This window comes from Stegodyphus dumicola, chromosome 1, assembly GCF_044657685.1.
Source record: "Stegodyphus dumicola isolate Sdum_Otavi_A_Nest chromosome 1, ASM4465768v1".
Classification (NCBI taxonomy): Eukaryota; Metazoa; Arthropoda; class Arachnida; order Araneae; family Eresidae; genus Stegodyphus; species Stegodyphus dumicola.
The window spans coordinates 42383885-42403763 of record NC_140768.1 but is presented as its reverse complement, the minus strand read 5'-3'; the positions used below and the strand labels follow the sequence as shown (position 1 = coordinate 42403763).

Below are 19879 nucleotides of genomic sequence, written 5' to 3'. Positions count from 1 at the left end.
TTCATGATAAACAATCATAACAAACTTCCTAAACAATTTTTTTATGTAAGAGTGTAGTCATAAAGAAGTTTAAGTTAAAGAGTATTTTTTTTTTTTTTTATTTTTAGGAGGAACAAGTGAAATCTGAAACTACCGCTTATATAACATCACATGGAGATGGTACATACATCCCTGATACTTCCATGCCTTATTATTGTCCGTACCCATATCCAGACCAAGGTAAGAGCGGTTTTGCTGTTGCATTAGAGTTTGAAAATTATGTTTTCCGTCAGGAAAGAGACATGTTTTTCAGATTTGTTAATCATGCTGAAGTTAATTTCTGCAGCTGATAATTTATCCTAAGTGGCAGACATAATTTATTGTAATTTTTAAGAATGATTTTTAAAATTTCATTCCTTAAAAGAAATAGTAGTTACACACAACTGAAAACGTTCTAAAAATTGCAAAGAATTCAACAAAACTAAATAAAGTAAATAAATTAATATAAGGAAAGCATCTGAGTTAATTTAAGGACTTAAGAAGTTAGAATCAGGTAAACTGCACAAATGAATAAAGAAGTTAATGTCAGGTAAACTGCTCAAATTTGATTTAACACATTTTGTGTTTAATCAAATTTGTGCAGAATGTTTTTAGCAGTAACATTTTGTGCAAAATGTTTTGAGCAGTAACATTGTTTTTTGCAGTAACATTTTGTGAAAATGTTTTTTAGCAGTAACATTTTGGGCAAAATATTTTTAGCAGTAACATTGTTACATTTTGAGCTCCTGAAGTGATAAAGTTCTGTAGCTCATAAACAATTAAGCATAATATATAGTCACTTAAAATTAAAAAATAACCTAAGATTTTTTGAGGGTATTCATTCTGGCTATCATATAATATTAATTAATTAAAAGAATAAAATGGAAAAAAAAGGCATTTGATTTTTTTTGGAAATCTCTTGTTTAGCTAGTACATCTGTAAAAAGAAACGATGAATAGCTGCTTAAGGGTTCTATTTAAAGAAACCGGTTCAGTTATTTAAATATTAAATTAAATAAAATTTGGTTTTGTTTATTTATTTAATTTATGCAAGGAATGTAACGTCTGTTTATCTAATTTCCGATTTAGCTATGACTCGGAGCGTTCCAGAGAATGTGTATTTTATAGAACACTTCGTCACTTACAATTATCCTTTGAAGAGAATTTTTTTTAATTCAAAAGTTTTTATTTCGAGATAGTTTTATCAATAATATAATTTCATTTATACTTGCTGTTACGAATAAATAACACAAACAACAAAACCTTACATAGGTTAATTCTTTAAATCTAGTTATATATCATATTACTCGGTATTTATCAAAACCATATAACATTAAAGTAATTCAAAGTACCTCTGACGTTGATAATATTATCAAGAACGTAATCAAACTTTTTCATGTTTATTAGATACAGTTAAACGCATAGGAAAATATCAGAAACACTCAGAAAACGCTAAATGATAATAAATCAGTCAGACTGTAAGGATCTTAAGTTTTACTAACGTTTATTTTATTTTAAATCTTTACTATCACTTCTTATTTTCTACTTCCAGCCAGAATTAAAAGCTTATTTATGCAAATTTGTCTTGCGAACGCCAAGTACTTAAGTTGTGGCTTTTTGCCAAGCAAGAGAAAGGAAGGAGCTATTAGAAGCAGGCCGCTTGCCATAGCAGTTTTACTCGGTTGCTGGTTGCCTTCAAGGCCAGAGGTTTAATCCTCTTGATAATTTTAAACGTATTGTAGTGTTAGCAGTTCTCTGTACTACATACGACTTTCTGTTTATATACGGCCAATCTTCAAGTAGGCACTTGTTTATTAATCCAAAGTTAGTTTAGTTAGAGTTTAGTTAAGATTTTTTATATTCTTACGTTCTAACCACAAGTGGTTGGTCTCTGTATTCCGAAGTCCGGAAATCATTGTAAAGAGAGAAAAATAAAGGGTTTCGTATACCCTTCTTGTGTGTATTGTCTACTTCCCACATTTATTGAACATAGCTTTAGTAAGCTCCCTGTTCCGAGTCAGGTCATTTAATGTTCCCAAAGCAAGTAAGGAGAAACACTGAACCTGATAAGACTAATAAAAATTCTGCAGCTTTAGCTATCTAGGATGAAGCAAACACTCAGGAGAATAGAATAAAGACTCGGCTTTATATGTGGCTAAACTTCTTTATATAGGTTCCCCACAGAAGGAAGTCTTCAAAGTTTTCATATCTCTGGATCTTTTGGCATATCTTTCGACAAATTTGGAATATTTCTTCTGCTAGAAATTTGGAGTAGCTGCGAAAGGATGGACAAATTGTTGACTGCTTTAATTCGAATGTGAGTTCTCAAAAAGAAAGGAATTTATTAGGAAGAAGAGAAGGATTATAAATTAATAACAAATAATAGAAACAATTTCATAGAAATATTTTTAAATGAAGTTCATTGTTCTGAATTTTAACATCATAAATTCGCACAGGGAGCATTCTTACAGAGTCTTTGAAAAGTTAAACCGTACAGTAAAATGCATAGCATAATGTAAGATCATGTTTATTTCAACATTTGAAATCCATACTTTATGTAATGGTTGCCGTTTATTTTAAGAAAGGGTGATTGTCTGAATGGAAGGTAAGGATCTGGAAAAAATAATAATAATAAAAAAAACTGGTAATCAAAGTGTTCCTTTTCTGACATATAGAGTTATTTAAATATACCTCACCAAAATGCTTATTTCTGTCGCTTGGAAAATAACACCATTTATTTTATTTTTTCGCTTAGCCACAGGAAATACTCGAGCGTAATGCTATTTATCTGTCTGATGTAAATTATTACTGGTGGGAGATAGGAATTCTGGGAATGCTGGAATAAAGTTAGCAACATTTTAGAATTTTTTTCCTCTTTTTCTTTGTTCTCTCAAACATTCAGCAATAGCAGAAGTGAAGAGTGGTGGCAATTGGGCGGTAGCCTTGAAAAGAAATCAATATGTGCGACGAAGATGGAATGTTTACCACCGAATTCCTCCGCGTCTTGAAAATTCGAAAATAAAAATACAAATTCTGATAGGTTTTAAGTAGAAAGAAGAGAGGAAAATATGGAAGGGGGTTCTAAGAACTATGATGGGCATTGGCGTATACAAAAGACATAAAAAATTTAGGAGTGTACAGCACCTGCTGCTAGGGGTGTCGCATTTAAATGCATTTTGCTGTGTTCTTTTCTTTTTCTTTGGCGGAAAAAATTCCTTCTGCGAATTCTATTTGCAAGAATTTTCTTATTATTTGATATGGTAAAGTTTTATTTTGACGACAAACCGCATTGCCTTTAAAAATGCCTGGATCTATGTTCCAATTTGTTCTTTTTCTTTAAATGTCTCATGGATAGTTTTGATGTGAGAACAGAATATATAATTTTAGATTTCGCTTTTATTCGTTTCTAGTTTAGTTTTTTAATTTCAGTTATGAATAGTTAGTTATTGAGATTCCTTTTACGTTTAAAAATTGACATATTTGATATCTAAGAAATATACCACGATTTATTTCCCATTTATGTCTGGTGTAACAAAGAAGAATTAATATGATTCTTATTAGTTTCAAATTGCTTTGAATTTTAATCCGACTACCTTTATGTTGCTATTTTTTTTTTTTTTTTTTAGTTTAAGACACCTTTTAAAAGGTAATAACCATTTATATGACAACTCATCCAGGTGATAAATATACAAAAATAACTTCTTTTTCAGATTTTATGCAGCAACCTGTTTATTTTTGTAACTATTTAAATAAACCTTGTAGAGTCATTAGGGCTTTTTGAAGCAGGAGATGTGAAAAATATGCAGTGTCCTCTCCGGGATTTGAACCTGGACCTCTCGAATACGTGCTACCGTTACACCACGAAAGCATGCGGAAAGGAATGAGAAAATACCTTACATACTCCTCCTTTTAAAGGACGACTGGGGATTATAAGACCCAATTGCCAGATTCTGGTGGTGACCAATTATTGTTTGCCACCTTTTAGTTCGGGTGCCACTGTAGAGTCATTCGGTTTTTCTGAAGCAGGAAACATGAAAAAATGAGCAGTGTCCTCGCTGGGCCTCGAACCCTTGACCACTCGAATACGCGTAGAGTAGGCTTCCAATTTCAACACGAAGGCATGTGGATAGGAGGGAGAAAATACATTTTAACCTAATATTTAAAATAATTAACTCCTCTCTCCCAAAAATGAAAAAAGTAAATAAAAACTTATTATATAGATTTCTTATAAAGAGGCGTTTTGAGGCGAAACAGATTTGTTTCAATTTTATTGATAGCATGATTTTTCTCTATTAAATACAGGATTAAGAAAATTATTTGCTGTAACACTTGTTACTTTAGAAAATATGCTTCGTTTCTGTTGGTATAAAATCTGTAAAACCTGGATGTTTAAATTAAAACTATTCGGTAGTGTCGCCTTAGGTTATAGCTCTAAAAAGAAAGAAAATATGATACTGAAACTAAAATTATAAGAAGTATAGCTACTCTGATAGTGATGATAATTGGATGATATTTATTTGTTGATTAGAATACTCATATATATTTTTCCCAGTTTTACGCGGATTTAATTGTGGGTCAAAAGTAATTAGAGGAAAGTCAATCATGTAAAGATCGTTTCATCTTCGAAGAACGTTTTATTTCATATTATATCACTATTTAAATTTTTATAAGATTTACACAAAACTTTTATTAATATTGTGAATATCATTCTAGATGTATTCAGATTAAAAAAAAATAGAGATTCCTAGAGCATTTCAAATTTTGTTTCTGCACCCAAGTTTAAAAAGAGGCTCCGTGGTTCTATTTTACAAATACCGCTGTTTGGAAGCTCTTTTAGATGTCCTCTATATAAAAATGCTATTTTTAGTAAAGATGCCCATTTGAAAAATGGAAGAGCAAGTATGTCTATGTTATTCATAAGTTTCTGTACTGCATAACCATCTGTAGTATATGATCTCCAAAGTATGTTAAGGAGAGAATTTTGATTCTCCTTTAGCACATTGTGGATGATTTATCGTTCCTTCACGACACTATTTATTTGTGTCGAGGTCTATTATTCAGAACGTTTTTTTGTTACTTCATGCATTAACGCTCAGTTCCATCTCTTTTCTGTACAGTGAACCTGGAGGACAGATACGAAAGAAGTGGAGGCGTGCCAAATAAACTTCTGTATGGAGCAGAGGATGAATTTTATACAAACGCTCTGAGAAGGAACGCTTACAACTTAAAACTCGGAGAAAGACCCGATGTAAGTGTATTATATAATTATTTCTTGTGTATTTCAATATTTCATTGACCATGTTGCAATTTATTAAGTACTATTAACTATAGAACGTTGGGTTCCCATTTCGTCAATGAATGGGCAGAGAGGCCAGCATGAATAAATACGTATATTAATTCCTCGCATTAGTGAACGTTAAAAGGTCAACACGCAGTCGATCAAGGTGAAATTTTCATAATAAATAGAGCATTGTAAGAAAAAAAAATTTTAGAAATGCAGCGAATCTGCGAATGTTGTTGCTGTATGACTTATCTCATTTGTCTGATAGTACTATCCGTACAAGTTTAAGAAATTCATCCTGGCAAGGAGTGTTCACCTGTCGTTTGCTAGAGCCTTGAGCACCATACAAGTGGCGGTACGACTTCGCTCAGTTCCGCTCTAATTATGATGGAGAGCACCCCGAGGGTCTCCCACCCTTCTTCCCTTACCATCAACCTCTCGGGAGGACTTTGGCCTCGCCATATATTTAAAGTGCCCACATGACACAAGGACACTATGCATTTACAAACATCCATGTCTCCGGGATTCGAACCCGGACTCATCGGTATCGCAATAAACTCACCTAATCACTATACTGTCTGGGCGGCACATCTACGAATAACACACGTCAGCGACGCAGTCTAAAGGCAGTGCAAAACAAAAGAGAGGATGAGTTTTCCATATGAAAATCGTGTTTTCTTCTTGTTAGTTGACTACAAATGTAGATCAGAGCACACGAGTAAGAAGATTTAACGTACTTCAGCATTTGTACGATGTTATTCGCAGAAGAATAATAGCTACGTGCTATATAATTTTGTAATATTTGAAAATTCTGCCTTTAGTCAAAATCCTATCATTGTCATGCGAATATGGATTAGAGGAATCCATGTAAAAGGGAATGAATAACGTGCAGGTTCTCAGCAATCTGAAAACACCAAAGATCGTGAAGGGAAGGCAGGCATTTTGCATGAATGTTCACATAAATCTTATAACCACATCACAAAGACTAACGCAGTTAACACGGAGTGCAACATGGCAAGTACAATATCTTTAAGGTTACGGAATGTTTTCACGACGGCTCTTGCTTTGCCTAGCTTTAACAACACATCACACGCGTCTGCGGCTGCATTACGGAGTACATGGACGCATGATTTACGAGACATCGTCTTTCCAAACGAATACCGCTTTGCATGCGATGTCATGATGAATACAAGGAAGATGTATGTGTATAAATATGTTGCAATGGTGAAACAGAGTTTGCGTACAATAATACTAGCTTATGCATTATCATAGAGCACAGCATTGGTAATATAGGACGTGACTGCATGCGAATACCACTTGTGTGTATGGTATGTATATCTGAGTCTCATATCAATCAGCTTTGCATTACGCACTGTGTGGTTTTTCCATAATTGTACAGGCAATCTAGGATCGCCTACCAGCAGAAAAATGCGCAACCACAGTTGGCATCCAACATCAGGTATTTCTTCAGCATTCTACAAATTACGGTTTTGCTTTGCTCGACGCGTTTACTAGATCTTTTCTAGATTAAGCTAGCTGGATTATGTGTCACTTACACTGGCATGACAAAAGCAACTAGCAGCTACATCAGGATAATTCTGGCAACAAATTACAGCTACCTGGACTGCAATATCTCAAAATACCATTCAGTTCAAACTTCAGTTCGAATGTATATTTCGTTATAGAGCAATGACTCCCTTTCTCAGTGACCACACTCAGAAATGATTACAGCATATTCTATTGTCCAGCATAACTAAAACTTTAATGATTGCATCTTTTCATTATAAAGAGTCTTTAAAGTAAACGTACGTATATTATCATGCACCTTTTTGCTACAAATTTAATCGGCAGCAGTGCAAAAATTTGCTCATCAGTGGCAATCAGGATCTCATCTAGTCATGAAGCAACTATAAATATTACTTGATTGTGAACTTGTTACTCGTAGATAACAAGAGATTTTAATGCACATTCAATTCTGATTGACTTACAATTTTAATATAAATACGCCTTTCAATTTATATCAATAGTGATATTTTTATTTATAGTATGACTGAGGTTTTTCCCCATGAATTTATGTTTGATATAAAGGGTATTATAACCCGTGCGTAACTCTTTAACGTGCACAGATTTGTGGAAATAAAATGTAATTTAAAAAGGGTATCAGTAGTAACTATAGACGATAATAATTACATTTAGCTGTTTGGAAATAAGTTTAAGTAAGTTATTGGTGTGAAATGGCTTCCTGATAGGAACAATTTTTATAAATTTTAAGTATTCATAAAGAATGAAAGTTTAATAATTTGTAATTTTTTTTGCTTTACTATTTCAGAATTACGAGAAAGGTGTATATCCTCCTCCTCCACCCGGAAGAACAGCAGCTAGTGGTGCAGAAGTCCACTACACTCCTGACACAGAAGACCGTCATTTTGTTCCCTATCCTCCAGGAGGCACTTCGTCCAAACCTTCACCAGCACTCAGCACTTTCAATCCCCACTTACAAGGTTCACCCATGCATTCGACACCAAACCAGTGCAATCACATGTCCCCCGGACCTGCTGAAGGGGTCATTGTACATAGTGAGATGGACGGACACCTCGTCTGACAAAGTACCTCTGTTTAACTTGGAGCTCTACCAAGTGCCCTGTATATTAATTATATCCTATTAGGTTCGAAAGAATCTACAAAACTGGATGTTATCGGTCGATGACCAATGGACTAAGGCCTAGCTGGATGTTGAAAAGGCAACTACATGCAACAGCAAGCTGGTGTATCCACGAAGGGCAGCTGCTTCTGCAAATCTCCTTGGCTTCTTAATTTACGGCCGTGAGATATCTTTTCGTCTTTTTAATACTTTAGCAGTGAAACAGGATTTAGGACAGGTCCTGGGGACACTCCATAGAACCTTCATCCAAGTGGATACGATTTTCACCTGCTGTACCACACTGCGTACTGTATTTGCTTCTCATATATTATTCAACGTGTATAGGAGAAAGTCGTGACCCATTTGTCCCGTATTTCATCACTCATACCTACAAGTGAAAACTTTCTCTTATTGTGTCTTTTTAATTAAGGCTCAACAGACCTTACCTAAGGCCTATGTGTTTATCATATTTGTGAACTGGAGGATATTGCATATTAGTGAGCTGAGTGGCCCTGTCTTGTGGATATCTATCCTGCCACTGATGAGCTTTTATTGAAACGATTTTGTGGTGCTCAAATTTTGTACTCGTGCTTCGAAGAACTCTTTTGTGTGCCTTATCTTCAAATGTTTTTACTCGGTGAATACTCATTCGGATAACTGGAACCGTGTGAAAGAACCTCTGCAACTAAAGTAATTTATGCTTATTATTTAGTTTTGAGAATACGTTATGAAAAGAGTTAAATATAAATTATCTATAATATAAGCAATAATCGAAGTTTCAAATTCACTGCATATCTTTGGTGATATAATTATGTTGCACAGATCCATGAATTGTGCAAATTGTAAAAATACCGTCTTTGAAGCGAAACGATTATTTCGTTTTAGCTTACATGTAAAATTAATTTTCTGCTTTAAAAGTTGCATAGTATTTATAGCATGAAAGGTCATGTTGTATTTATAGCATGAAATATATTGGCTGATGCAATTAATTTGAAATGTTAAGGTAATTACTGATCAATTAATTTCTAGAATAAAGTTTTTGAATGATTTATATCCAGTACTTTTAGTAAGAGAAAAGCTTTAATTAAAATTAATTAATCAATTATATGACATTTTAAGGAAACTTATTAAGGAAATAATTTCATTTTGAATTTAATATTTGGCCAGTTAATTTCCGACATTTATCACGGTGATTATATTTATTTTGAAAGAACATTTTGATGTTAAATTATTGTTATTTATTTGATGATTATGATCGTCGCTCATACAGCATTTCTTACTTTATAAATTAATATGTTATGTTTGCAAAAATATGTGAAGCCATATGTTAGATATTTGTTACTTCTAAAACGCACGCGGTTAGAATAATTTGATAAGGGTTTGATCTCATTTATAATAACCCTATAGTGTCTCAGGAAAATAAAAAATTAAAAAAAATACCTTTTGTTCAATGGGATTATTTGCATATTTTAAGCAACCAAATTTTGAATTCTCTTAAAATTTTGGAGATAATTAATGACATTTGTGTAGCATTTCTCATTTCCAAAATACTTTTATAACTTTGAAAAAAAATTGCATATAATACTAGAAAATGTTTGCTTGAATTATACAACAAACTGTTATTCTTTAGTACAACGTATATTCTCTTCGATGTTCAGTTGAAAATGGGTACTTTTTCTGACACGTTGAAATTCTTTTCTATATCTGCATCTCCATTAGTAATGGTGTACTCCAAATTATTTTTATGAGATTAAAGTTTGTCACAGGATCAATAAATTAGAAGTAAAACAACATTTAGTGTGTTAGAATAAAGAATAAATTTTTAATTCTAATTTATGCAACTATTGTGTGCTTTTTCAATGCAAAGTATGTGTAATTTATAATTATTTATTTATATTTCGTTGTCAGAAGCACAATCATTATAATTGTAAAGTTAGTTTTGATAAAGTTTAAGACAATGCTGTTTAAGATAAATACGTTTAAGTTTCTCTTCCAGTCAAAATTAAGTATAATAATGGAAACTTATTAATTTGAGCAGTAAAAATATCCTACCATGTATGTTCAAAACGTTTCTGTATGTGATGCACAAATATTATAAAAAATACAAATTTTTTAAGTGCGTCAAATTTAATTTTCAAAATTCATGTTACTTTATTCAAAGAACCATTATTTTGGAAAACTTTGGAAAAAAAAAAATCTTCCCAAACTTTCAAATTTTATCTTATTTTTCTCAAATTTTATCTTATTTCTCTTCAAACCTTTATCTTATCTGTCCTCAAAGTTTATCTTATTTTTAATCAGAAATTATTGATAATTTTTCATAATTTCGGTTGCTTAAAAATTTGCAATATTCCCTTCATTAAAATAATTTCGTTGTCTGAAATGTATATTTGCATTATATTTAGTTATTAACGTTTCAAGGACTATATCATTCAGTAGTTTTACCTACTTTCTGAAAGAGCAAATGATTTGAAGCGGCAGTAAGAGAAAAATGTACAGAAGTTGAGTTTAGAATGCATTGCTAATATTTGCTAAAATATTAGCAATGCATTCTAAACTCAATTTCTGTACATAAAATTGTTAATATTTTAGCACGTTAAGCTTTGGCAATTTCTTGATTAACCTTGAAATCGCTATAAAAATATTTCTCACAGCCTTGAGAAGAGCAAAGGAAGGCATTTATTTCTATAGCATATCCGTATCAAGAAAAGTTAAAAAAAGAAACGTTTATATGTTGTGCATAAAAAAACATATTACTTTACTCAAGGAAATGTACAGAGTAATCATCGCCTGTTTTTAAATACACACAGCAGCTTTTGTGCCACCTTTATTTATGACTAATTGTTATTAACAAATCACGTTTCACAGATCATAATCCAAGGATTTCATAACATTCACCTAACAGAAAGTGGTAGCCTACTAATATAAAATTCTCATGTACAGCATGTAAATAATGATGATATTTATGAGAATCACTGTATCACAAAAGTTCATTAATTTTCCATGGCCGATCATTTGGTTTTGATTAACAGTTTCTTATATGAATATAAATGCAAAAATAGGCGACGAAATTGTATGTTGCTTACCACTGCCATCAGCTGAAGTAATGTAGTAGTTGTGAATTCTAGAATTCTGAAGTTACTTCTTGAAGTAAGTTGTTTGCTCGATAAAAATTCCTAACTGATTGGTCATTTTAGTATTAAGCTTGGTACTATATACTACAGTACGTATTTTTTGTTGTTGAAATACTAAATCCTCTTTTATGTTATTTTTGTATGTCTTACAAAATTTATCTTTGTTATGCGGTTTATTTTTGTATGTCTCATCTACCGCCCCCCCTTCCCCGGCTTTATAAACCTTTCGGTAGATATGTATGAGAGATTACATGAACTAAAAGTTTTAAAAATGAACAAAACAAAGTCTCGTAAAAGGAGGGCTATAATTAATTAGCCTTTAAATAACTATGCAGGGTTTAAAATTACCAAAAGACCTATTTAAATTACACAAAATACACATGAAGCTTGTAAGTATATAGCATGTAAATATGGATCACATTTTACAACAGAATTATGATCTATGTGCATGAATATGTGCGTATGCTTTCGTAATTTTAATATGGAACTTGGATATAAATAGAAAGTTAAATCAGTTTTGTTGTATTCTGTTTAACGCTTTAAAATACCGCTTCCTCGGCATTATTTCTTCAACCTTCCATTAGGCACTTTGTAGATCTTAAACTTTTAACAAATGATTACAGAATACCCCAGTATATTTCCTATTATTTCATATTATGATGCTTAACGTGTTAAAGTATGTACAACTGCCTGAGTGAATTTATTTTTAAGTATTCATTAGTGAGTTACTGTATTGTTTAGAGATTTTTTTGTTTTGATTTTATATTATGTAAATATTTTATGAAAAATTTCGCGTATGTTTAATTCATTTTTTGTACTCATTTTCTTTAAACATTTTTATATATTTCTTATGGCTTCATGAATGGATACTATAATTCTTGTACGAAACCCTGTCTTTTACTTTTATACTGTCTCATGCTCGGTTTGTCTAGTGTTTCTAGTCGTCCTTTTCGTCCACCAAAGACTGATTTTAAGCATGCCGAGTTTTTTCTTTCAAACATTTACACTTACCTCTCTCATCACATAGATTGGGGAAGCAAATATCATATCAAGGTTTTTATAGCATAGATTAGGTATCTGTACGTGTGGTAAGGTCCATAGCTAGCATTATTTTTAAACTTAATTAATCTTTCATCTAATTTAAAATATTACAATGTTATTCAAGATAATATAAGAGGTATATCATGTAAAAAATTCAGTAATTTGGGATAAATTTGACTTAATGATAAATTTATAAGTTTGCAATAATTTTCATATAGATACCATTCTCAAAATTTTGCTGCAGAATAAGATATAAGCAATATTTAATCTTAGATAAAAAGTATAATAAAAAATAGAATTGCAAAAGGTATATTTTGTAAAGCTTTCTGTCAAACTGTTAAAATTGTTACGTTTTATCAGTTGAGCATTTTAAATGAGAGAATTGTTGTCCGAGACTCTCCGAATATGCCGTAGTTGGGTTAATTAGATAAGTAGTTTCGAGTTTATTCCTTACTAAAGATGCACAATTTGTGGTAACTCTGGAGACAATAATGACATTTTCCATTTTCTTGTTGTTTATTGTAACATTTTTTTTTACAAAAATGAAGAAAGTTGAATTAATTATACTTATCTCTTATCGTTAAAAAAATTTATATAAAGTTTTATCTTTACTGAACACACCTTTTGTTATGAAATTCACTGAAAACGCTTTGCTTTTAATTGCATAGCGATAATTTAAAACATTTTTATCTTTATTCGTAATAAAAACGTATCTGCTTTGATTAATTATACTCGTGAATACTCACTGAAAATACCTGGAACTGGTTTTCAGTTCTAAAAATATATAGTTTATAAGAGCTACATGACCAGTTTTATGCATAGTGTTCTGTTGCACTAATCATTTTGTAGCTGTTTCTAAAAATTTAAAGCTTTAGTATTTGATCTGCCTGGATTATTAGTATTAAAATTGCTTTAATTTTACGCGTTCATTTTGAACAGATTGTAAATTCTCGTTATCATTTTAAATCTGATATTTGAGATCATCATTAGTATTTAAACAGTCATAATTTAGATTGTAGAACATTACGATTTACAGTATCACAGTGTTCGGATAACAGCTAACCATTCGGATAACAGTTCGAGAATTCAGAGTTCAGTCGTAATCCTTTAAATTTAGTTTTCATTTATACCGTACTTTTATGAGCTCCAATGGTCAAGATTATGTCATGCACTTTATTTTTATCTGTAAGTATTTTTTTACATCTACAAGTTGTTGAACCTGAACAATTAAGAATAATAAGAAAAAAAAACCTGGTATTTATCAAGAAAAATTAACATTTTTAGAGTACTTTTATTTCAATAAATATTAAAACATCAAATAAATAGTGAATAATTTTATGTACTACATTTTCTTTTGAATTTTCGACGTATATACATGCTAATGAAACTTAACTAACATATAATTAAATGCCTTATAACATATAATTAAATTATAAATCTAATGATGCAGGTAGAAGTGTGTTTTATTTAGAAATTGATAACTTTTTTATTAAAGAGCATAAATTTGGATCCGAAATTTTCGAAATAAAGTATTCACTGTTCGAAGTATTAAAAATATAGTATAAACTGCTTAAATTAAGTGAAATATTAATTTGTAAAATATTAATTACTTGTTTTGTGTGAACATTTGGAATTAAGTGAAGAACCTTAATAAGAATTATGAAAATGATTTGAATTGCGTGAGAAACTTTTTTGGCTTTTATTTTACTTTCGCAACTTGTAATATTGTATATTAGAAATATTCCTGGAGGTTATAGCGATGTCTTTTGTTAAAATAATTCGTTATTAAAAATTTCGTGTTTACATGATTTATGGTTCTTATACTTGTATAGTGGGAGGCAATCTGCAAAGTGAGAATTTTTGTACGCACTCTAAAATACTCGTGTTTCATTTGTCAGAGAAAAAAAAATATCGTTTTTATGAATTCGTATTTAAAATTAAATGATAAAAGTAATACGTTATATTTACTATAAACTATTTAAACCTTGGTTTGATATCGATGTCACCTTTCCTACAAATATTTAAAAATTGCTTCTTATGTCGAATTACTTATTGAAACCTTTATGATATATAAAACAAATTATGTACCTCAAATGAGTCTAAAATACACTTATTTCTGACACTGCTTAGTACGTGATGTCTCTTGTGTGAACAAATATAATATTACGTGAAGGTTCAGAACATTCACTTCATTAAAGCAGTCAGGATTTCCAAGAAGAATGCATCCTCAATTATTATTATTGTAGTTCATCTGTTACGTAGAAAAACTGATTTTATGTTCCTTTTAAGTAGTGTTACTGTGAATTACGCTTTTGCAGTTTTGCGTGTTTTGTTGATTTTGTTTCCATCAAGATTTTTCATTGCTGTTGCATAGAAATGTTGTTCATACTGATGGCCTACTACAATTACATTTTCAAATTGTTATTTATAAAACCTAATTAGAATGTCATGTGATCAATAGTTTTTCTATTGACATCAGAAACATACATGTGCAGAACAATAAAAAAATTGAATTATCTACTTTAAAAATCATTGAATGAAACTTCAAAATTCATTATTCGGTTTTTATAGCTTGCGTATAAGAATTCTTCAATCAAACAGTATCTACATTATTATTTGAAATAATAATTGAAAATTATTTTGTAGTTGGCCATGTTTCACTTATCATAATGCTGTCAAATATGTACTTCATGTTGTTTTCTTTAATCTTAAGATACCATCTTCATTAATTTTGATATAACATGTAAAAGCAAAAAAGAGAACATTTTGAAAGAGCTCTGTGTATGACTTTATGAGCGATATGAAATAAACTTGTATATAAAACGTGTATGAGTATGAATACTTATATTGAATCAAGCTTAATCGCATTTATCATGTTAATTGAACCAGTATATGCATTACACAAACAGTAGTTTAGTGTCATATTTTCGTACTTAAAAAATCTAATCAAATTTGTAAACTGTTACATTAATAGATATATTTTGAAAATGCACAGATTGCATTGTTAGTTTAAAATAATAGTGACAGTTTGCGCATACAAGTAGCATGCCATTTAAGAGTTTGCATTTTCTGTATGACAAATGAAATCATTTTTGTTCTGGGATTCTATTGGGAATTCTTCTATTCTAAGTTTGTAATATAATATGTAAAGAATACATAAAGAAGTTACTTTTATAAGTATTATATACAAAGTGACCCAAAAGTCCCTTAACATTTGAAAATTCAATAAATTCACGAATCAATGTAGGTAGAGAAGTAAAACCTGACGCACATACTTGAAATGTCATGAGGTTTTATTGAAAGCAAAATAAAAGTGCTAAAAACGGCTAACAGATGGCGCTTCATATAATAACAAAAGCAACAATTAGCATAACAATTGATTTTAACAAAGGCGATGTTCTTTTTAACAAATGCTAAAAATTTCGGACATCATTTAATAAAAGTAGCTTAGTCAAGGTGTAGCTTAGTCAAGGTAGCTTAGTTAGATATTGTGAACAGCGTTGCGCAGCATATCTGTTGGGATGGTGAGAAATTGCCGCCGGCTTTTCTCTTCTAATATCCCTAATGAGATCAGAGGATCGCAGTAGACTTGGCATTCCAGGTAACCCCACAATCAATAATCACACGAATTGAGATCTGGGGACCTAAGAGGCCAAGCATGACGGAAATGGCTACTCAGCATGCGATCCTCCACAAAAGATGCGTGCAAGAGATCTTTGACACGTGTAGCAATATGGGGTGGAGCTCCCTTTTGCATAAAAGTCGTACCTTCCTGCGGTTGTATTTCACCAGACTAGGGATGATGCGATACTGTATCGTATCGGCGTACTTGGCACACTATCAGTTTAAAAAGCACTTCCTCAAAGAAAAAGGGACCGATCACGATTTATGTGTTAAGTCCATATCACAGTGAGACCAACACCCGGAGGCAAGGATAGAAAAGTGATAAAGCCATGAAAGGACTGATTTCCTGTTTCCTACAGCTCATTTCATACACGATTCTCATGCAAAATCACTAACGTTTTGCTGCCTACCGCCATATGTTGGTCTTTTTATGCACGTTTTATACTTTAAATAAAAACCCATGTCATTTCAAGCATGTGCGACAATTTTTACCTCTCTACCTAATATAATTAGAGGTGATCCAAACAAGATCATACGGTCTGTTTTTAGACCAGGTCGTAGTCCTCCCATTCGTACCTCTCTACCTACATTATTCTGTGAATTATTGAATTTTCAAATGTTAACAGACTTTTAGGGCACCCGGTATTTTGAAAAGCTAAAGAGCTTTAATTAAAAGTAAGAGGGAAAAATGCTGTAATCTAAGCAAAAGTCAGATATGTAAAAATTTTATTTCAGCAAGCAATAAATAAGCTTTCCTACTTTAAATATTTGCTACAGTGTTGAGAATCTTGCCCCTCTGGCCGGATATTCTTCTTCGAATTATCTCTTCATGCACATTAGTGCATTCTTCTTCATTTAAACATATAACTACCATTCATGTGGATTCTTTTTCAAGCCATAACATAATCTGTGATTAAATATGGCTGCATTATGGAATTCAATTATAACAAAATTAATAATTGAGCAAATCTCGTATTTGAAGAGTACACCAGTTCTATTAGGTATATTTTACGCCAGTACTGCTCTATCAAAAATAACAGGGAAAAAAAGCGACGATGAAAAACTTTTGAATAACGATCATTTTTTATTTCCAGTTTCATCGGAGTTTTGTTTAGTCCTGTTCTTTGATTAAAATTTTACAATCAAACTAATTAAATTATTTTATTTTTATTTCTTTTAACTGCTTTGTTATATTGATCAGTTGATTTATAGGGAAAAAATAAGTTGATTTAATTAATTGATTAATTTCGGATTTATAGGGAAAATAATTGATTTAATTATTTTTACATTTTATGCAAAACAGTTCATTTATTTGATCTAATATTGAATTGATTTTTAGAAATATAGTTTCTATTTCTAAATGTTTTCTAAATTAGTTTCTGTTGATAACTATAGAAAATCTAATACAGTGAACTCTAAGACGATCACGGCTATTCTAACCGATTTTGGTCTTTTGCGTAAGTGACCACTGTAGAGGAAATGACTACATGATTAAAGTGTTGAAGATTATTTGTATTGCATATTTATTCAAGATTTCAAACGCTTTAAAAAAAGTACTGAAACAGAAGTGTGAGATATCAGTTAATATCGTTATATTAGAAAAAAATACGTTTTAGATGTAAATATAAATAGTAGGCAGGGCAAAGTATTTTAAATTTTAATAATGTAAATAATATTTTAAGGTAAGAAAAACAGATCTTAGATGTAAAACAGAATAAAATTAAAAACTTTAAATTATAAATCTTGATCGGTAATTTCAGAAACATTTGTACTCGGATTGAACTCTTAAGGTGTGTACATTATTCTTTGCCACTGTGGTTTAATATACAGTGATCAATCAATGAAAATCATGCAGTTTTGTGATAAAAGAACAGGAGGCATATGCCCTGAAAAAAAAGGAATTCATAAATCCTTTATTGGCCATCTGTGCTAATAAAAAACAGTACATTTTTCATTTTTCAGCGGCCGAAATAATTTACAACATTATCTTCCATTGTTGAATTTGATTTCCTAGAAGCGTTTTACATCCTTATAAATCTTGCGATTTTGCATAAAGATTTTAATTCTAATCCATTTTTACCCGTAGCTTTTAAGGAATTTGTATTCAGTTGCTCATGGTTCACTTTTATGTGAATAGATGCCGCTTCATTGTCTATCATTATCCAGAAGGTTCTGGAATTTCTGTTTGTTATTCTCATGTGAGCAGATTATTTCCCGCCATCATTTTCACTTCTGAGAATTAGAAATAATATTGTATTTAACCTTCGAAAAGTCTAATCCTGCAAATATGTTTACGTCACACTGGTTCTGTTGCTTATTACTAGTTGCTTTAGTATTTAGACGTTCGTCCACAATAACTACCAACTCTAACCTAATTCCGCAGCTAAGCAATCGAAAAAGAAATTCCTTTTCTTCTAATCTTGTGAACTTATTTATACACATAGAAGGAAACATCTCAGTAATAATCCAGATTTTCTTTAAAGTTGTTCTTTCTTACATAATTTTTTTGATTTGTAAGAATATCCACAATTTAGAATAAAATATAAAGATTTATAAAATTATCCGCAAAATTCTACAACCAAATTTACAAACTCCTGCGTCAGTAACCCTCAGTTAGAATTTTGCACTTACATTATTTTGTAGTAAAATACTGTATGTACTCGAAAATAAAATTAGCTCGGATATCAGATCCTTCTTGCATATTAAGTTAAATTTTGTAAGGATCCTAAGTTTTGCTAACTTTTATTTTATTTTAAAACTGTACTATCACTTCTTATTTTCTACTTCCGGCCAGAATTAAATGCTTTAACTTGTTTATGCAAATTGTCTTGATAACGCCAAGTACTTAAGTTGTGGCTTTTTGCCAAGCGAAAGAGAGAAGGAGTTTTTAGGAAGCAAGCCGCTTGCCACTGTAGTTTTACGAGTTTTCACTCTGTTTCTGGTTGCCTTTAAGGCCAGAGGTTTAGCTCTCTTGATAGTTGCAAACGTATCGTAGTTTTAGCAGCTCGGCGTACTACATACGTGCCTTTTTTTAAATAAAGGCCAATCTTAGTGTTAGGCATTTGTATACTAATTCAAAGTTAGTTTTAGTTAGAGTTTTAGTTAGTAGTTTTTATATTCTTACGTTCAGACCACAAGTGGTTGGTCTTTGTATTCCGAAGCTCGGGAGATCCTGTAAAAGATTGAAAATAAAGGGTTTCGTATACCCTTCCTGCTTGTGTTGTCTACTTCACACTTTCTTGAACATAGCTTGAGTAAGCTCCCTGTTCCGATTCAGGACCATTCATGTTTCCAACGCAAATCAAGAGAAACACTAGTCCTAACAATTTTAAGGGATGGAAATTCAAAAGCATACTTATTTTGTGCGGCACTAATTCTAACAGAATCTTAGTTTTTATTCCTTCTTCCTATTCGTAAACACACACAAATCCTTTCACACAAATCAGTGATCAGCACAGTAAAAATGCAGGTCTAAACTGACATCGCTTAGCTATATGGGGTTATTATGATTAGCATTAACTATTAAATTTACATATACGGTAAACGACTTATACAGTATATTTAGAATTTAAATACAATAAGTGTTACTATGCAGTATCATAATTACGCTGCTTCCTCTCATACAGAAATTTCACTTATCAAAATACCCGAATATAGCAATCTATCAAATTTTAAAACAAAATTTTAGTTTAAAAATTCAGTACGTTAGGAGAGGAAAATATTTAAATTATTTTAACTAAAATGTGAGATTTAGAAAGCTATACTCAGCACTAATAAAGTTTTCTAAAATTTCGAACAATGAATTTGTATGGCATAATCTTTAAATGATTTTACTAAACTAGTAAGGCTTAGTTCACTTAACCACTCTAATCATTAACATTTTAGAGAATTCCATAGGAAGAAAAAGCTAGGAACTACTTATAGCTATTCCCTTAAAAAATCTGTTTCTAGGTCTCTTTAATTCAAATTTAAATAACAAGAATTTGAATAATCGTAATTAAAGTATTAGTTTAAATGGACTTACTGTGCAGAAATAAGGCTTTATAAGTAATTGAAGTTTCTTTAGACTTAAACTTGGAAGTTATTTACATGACAAGAACAATTAACTTTTTTGTATATAGAATAGATACCGAATCGAATA

The 19879-nt window shown here is 31.2% G+C and overlaps 1 protein-coding gene across 4 annotated transcripts in view; it reads left to right on the top strand.

Annotated features, from left to right (window-relative positions):
• Positions 1-14941, top strand: part of LOC118195504 (nephrin-like) — a 497037-nt gene extending 482096 nt beyond the window's left edge. For all 4 annotated transcript variants that reach the window (XM_085814172.1, XM_085814182.1, XM_085814164.1 and 1 more), the window contains 3 exons: positions 108-219; positions 5135-5265; positions 7628-14941. In XM_085814172.1, coding sequence (XP_085670298.1) covers positions 108-219; positions 5135-5265; positions 7628-7900 — 516 coding nt within the window. In that variant the 3' untranslated portion in view covers positions 7901-14941. The remainder of the gene's footprint in view (positions 1-107; positions 220-5134; positions 5266-7627) is intronic.
• The last annotated feature ends 4938 nt before the right edge of the window (positions 14942-19879 follow it).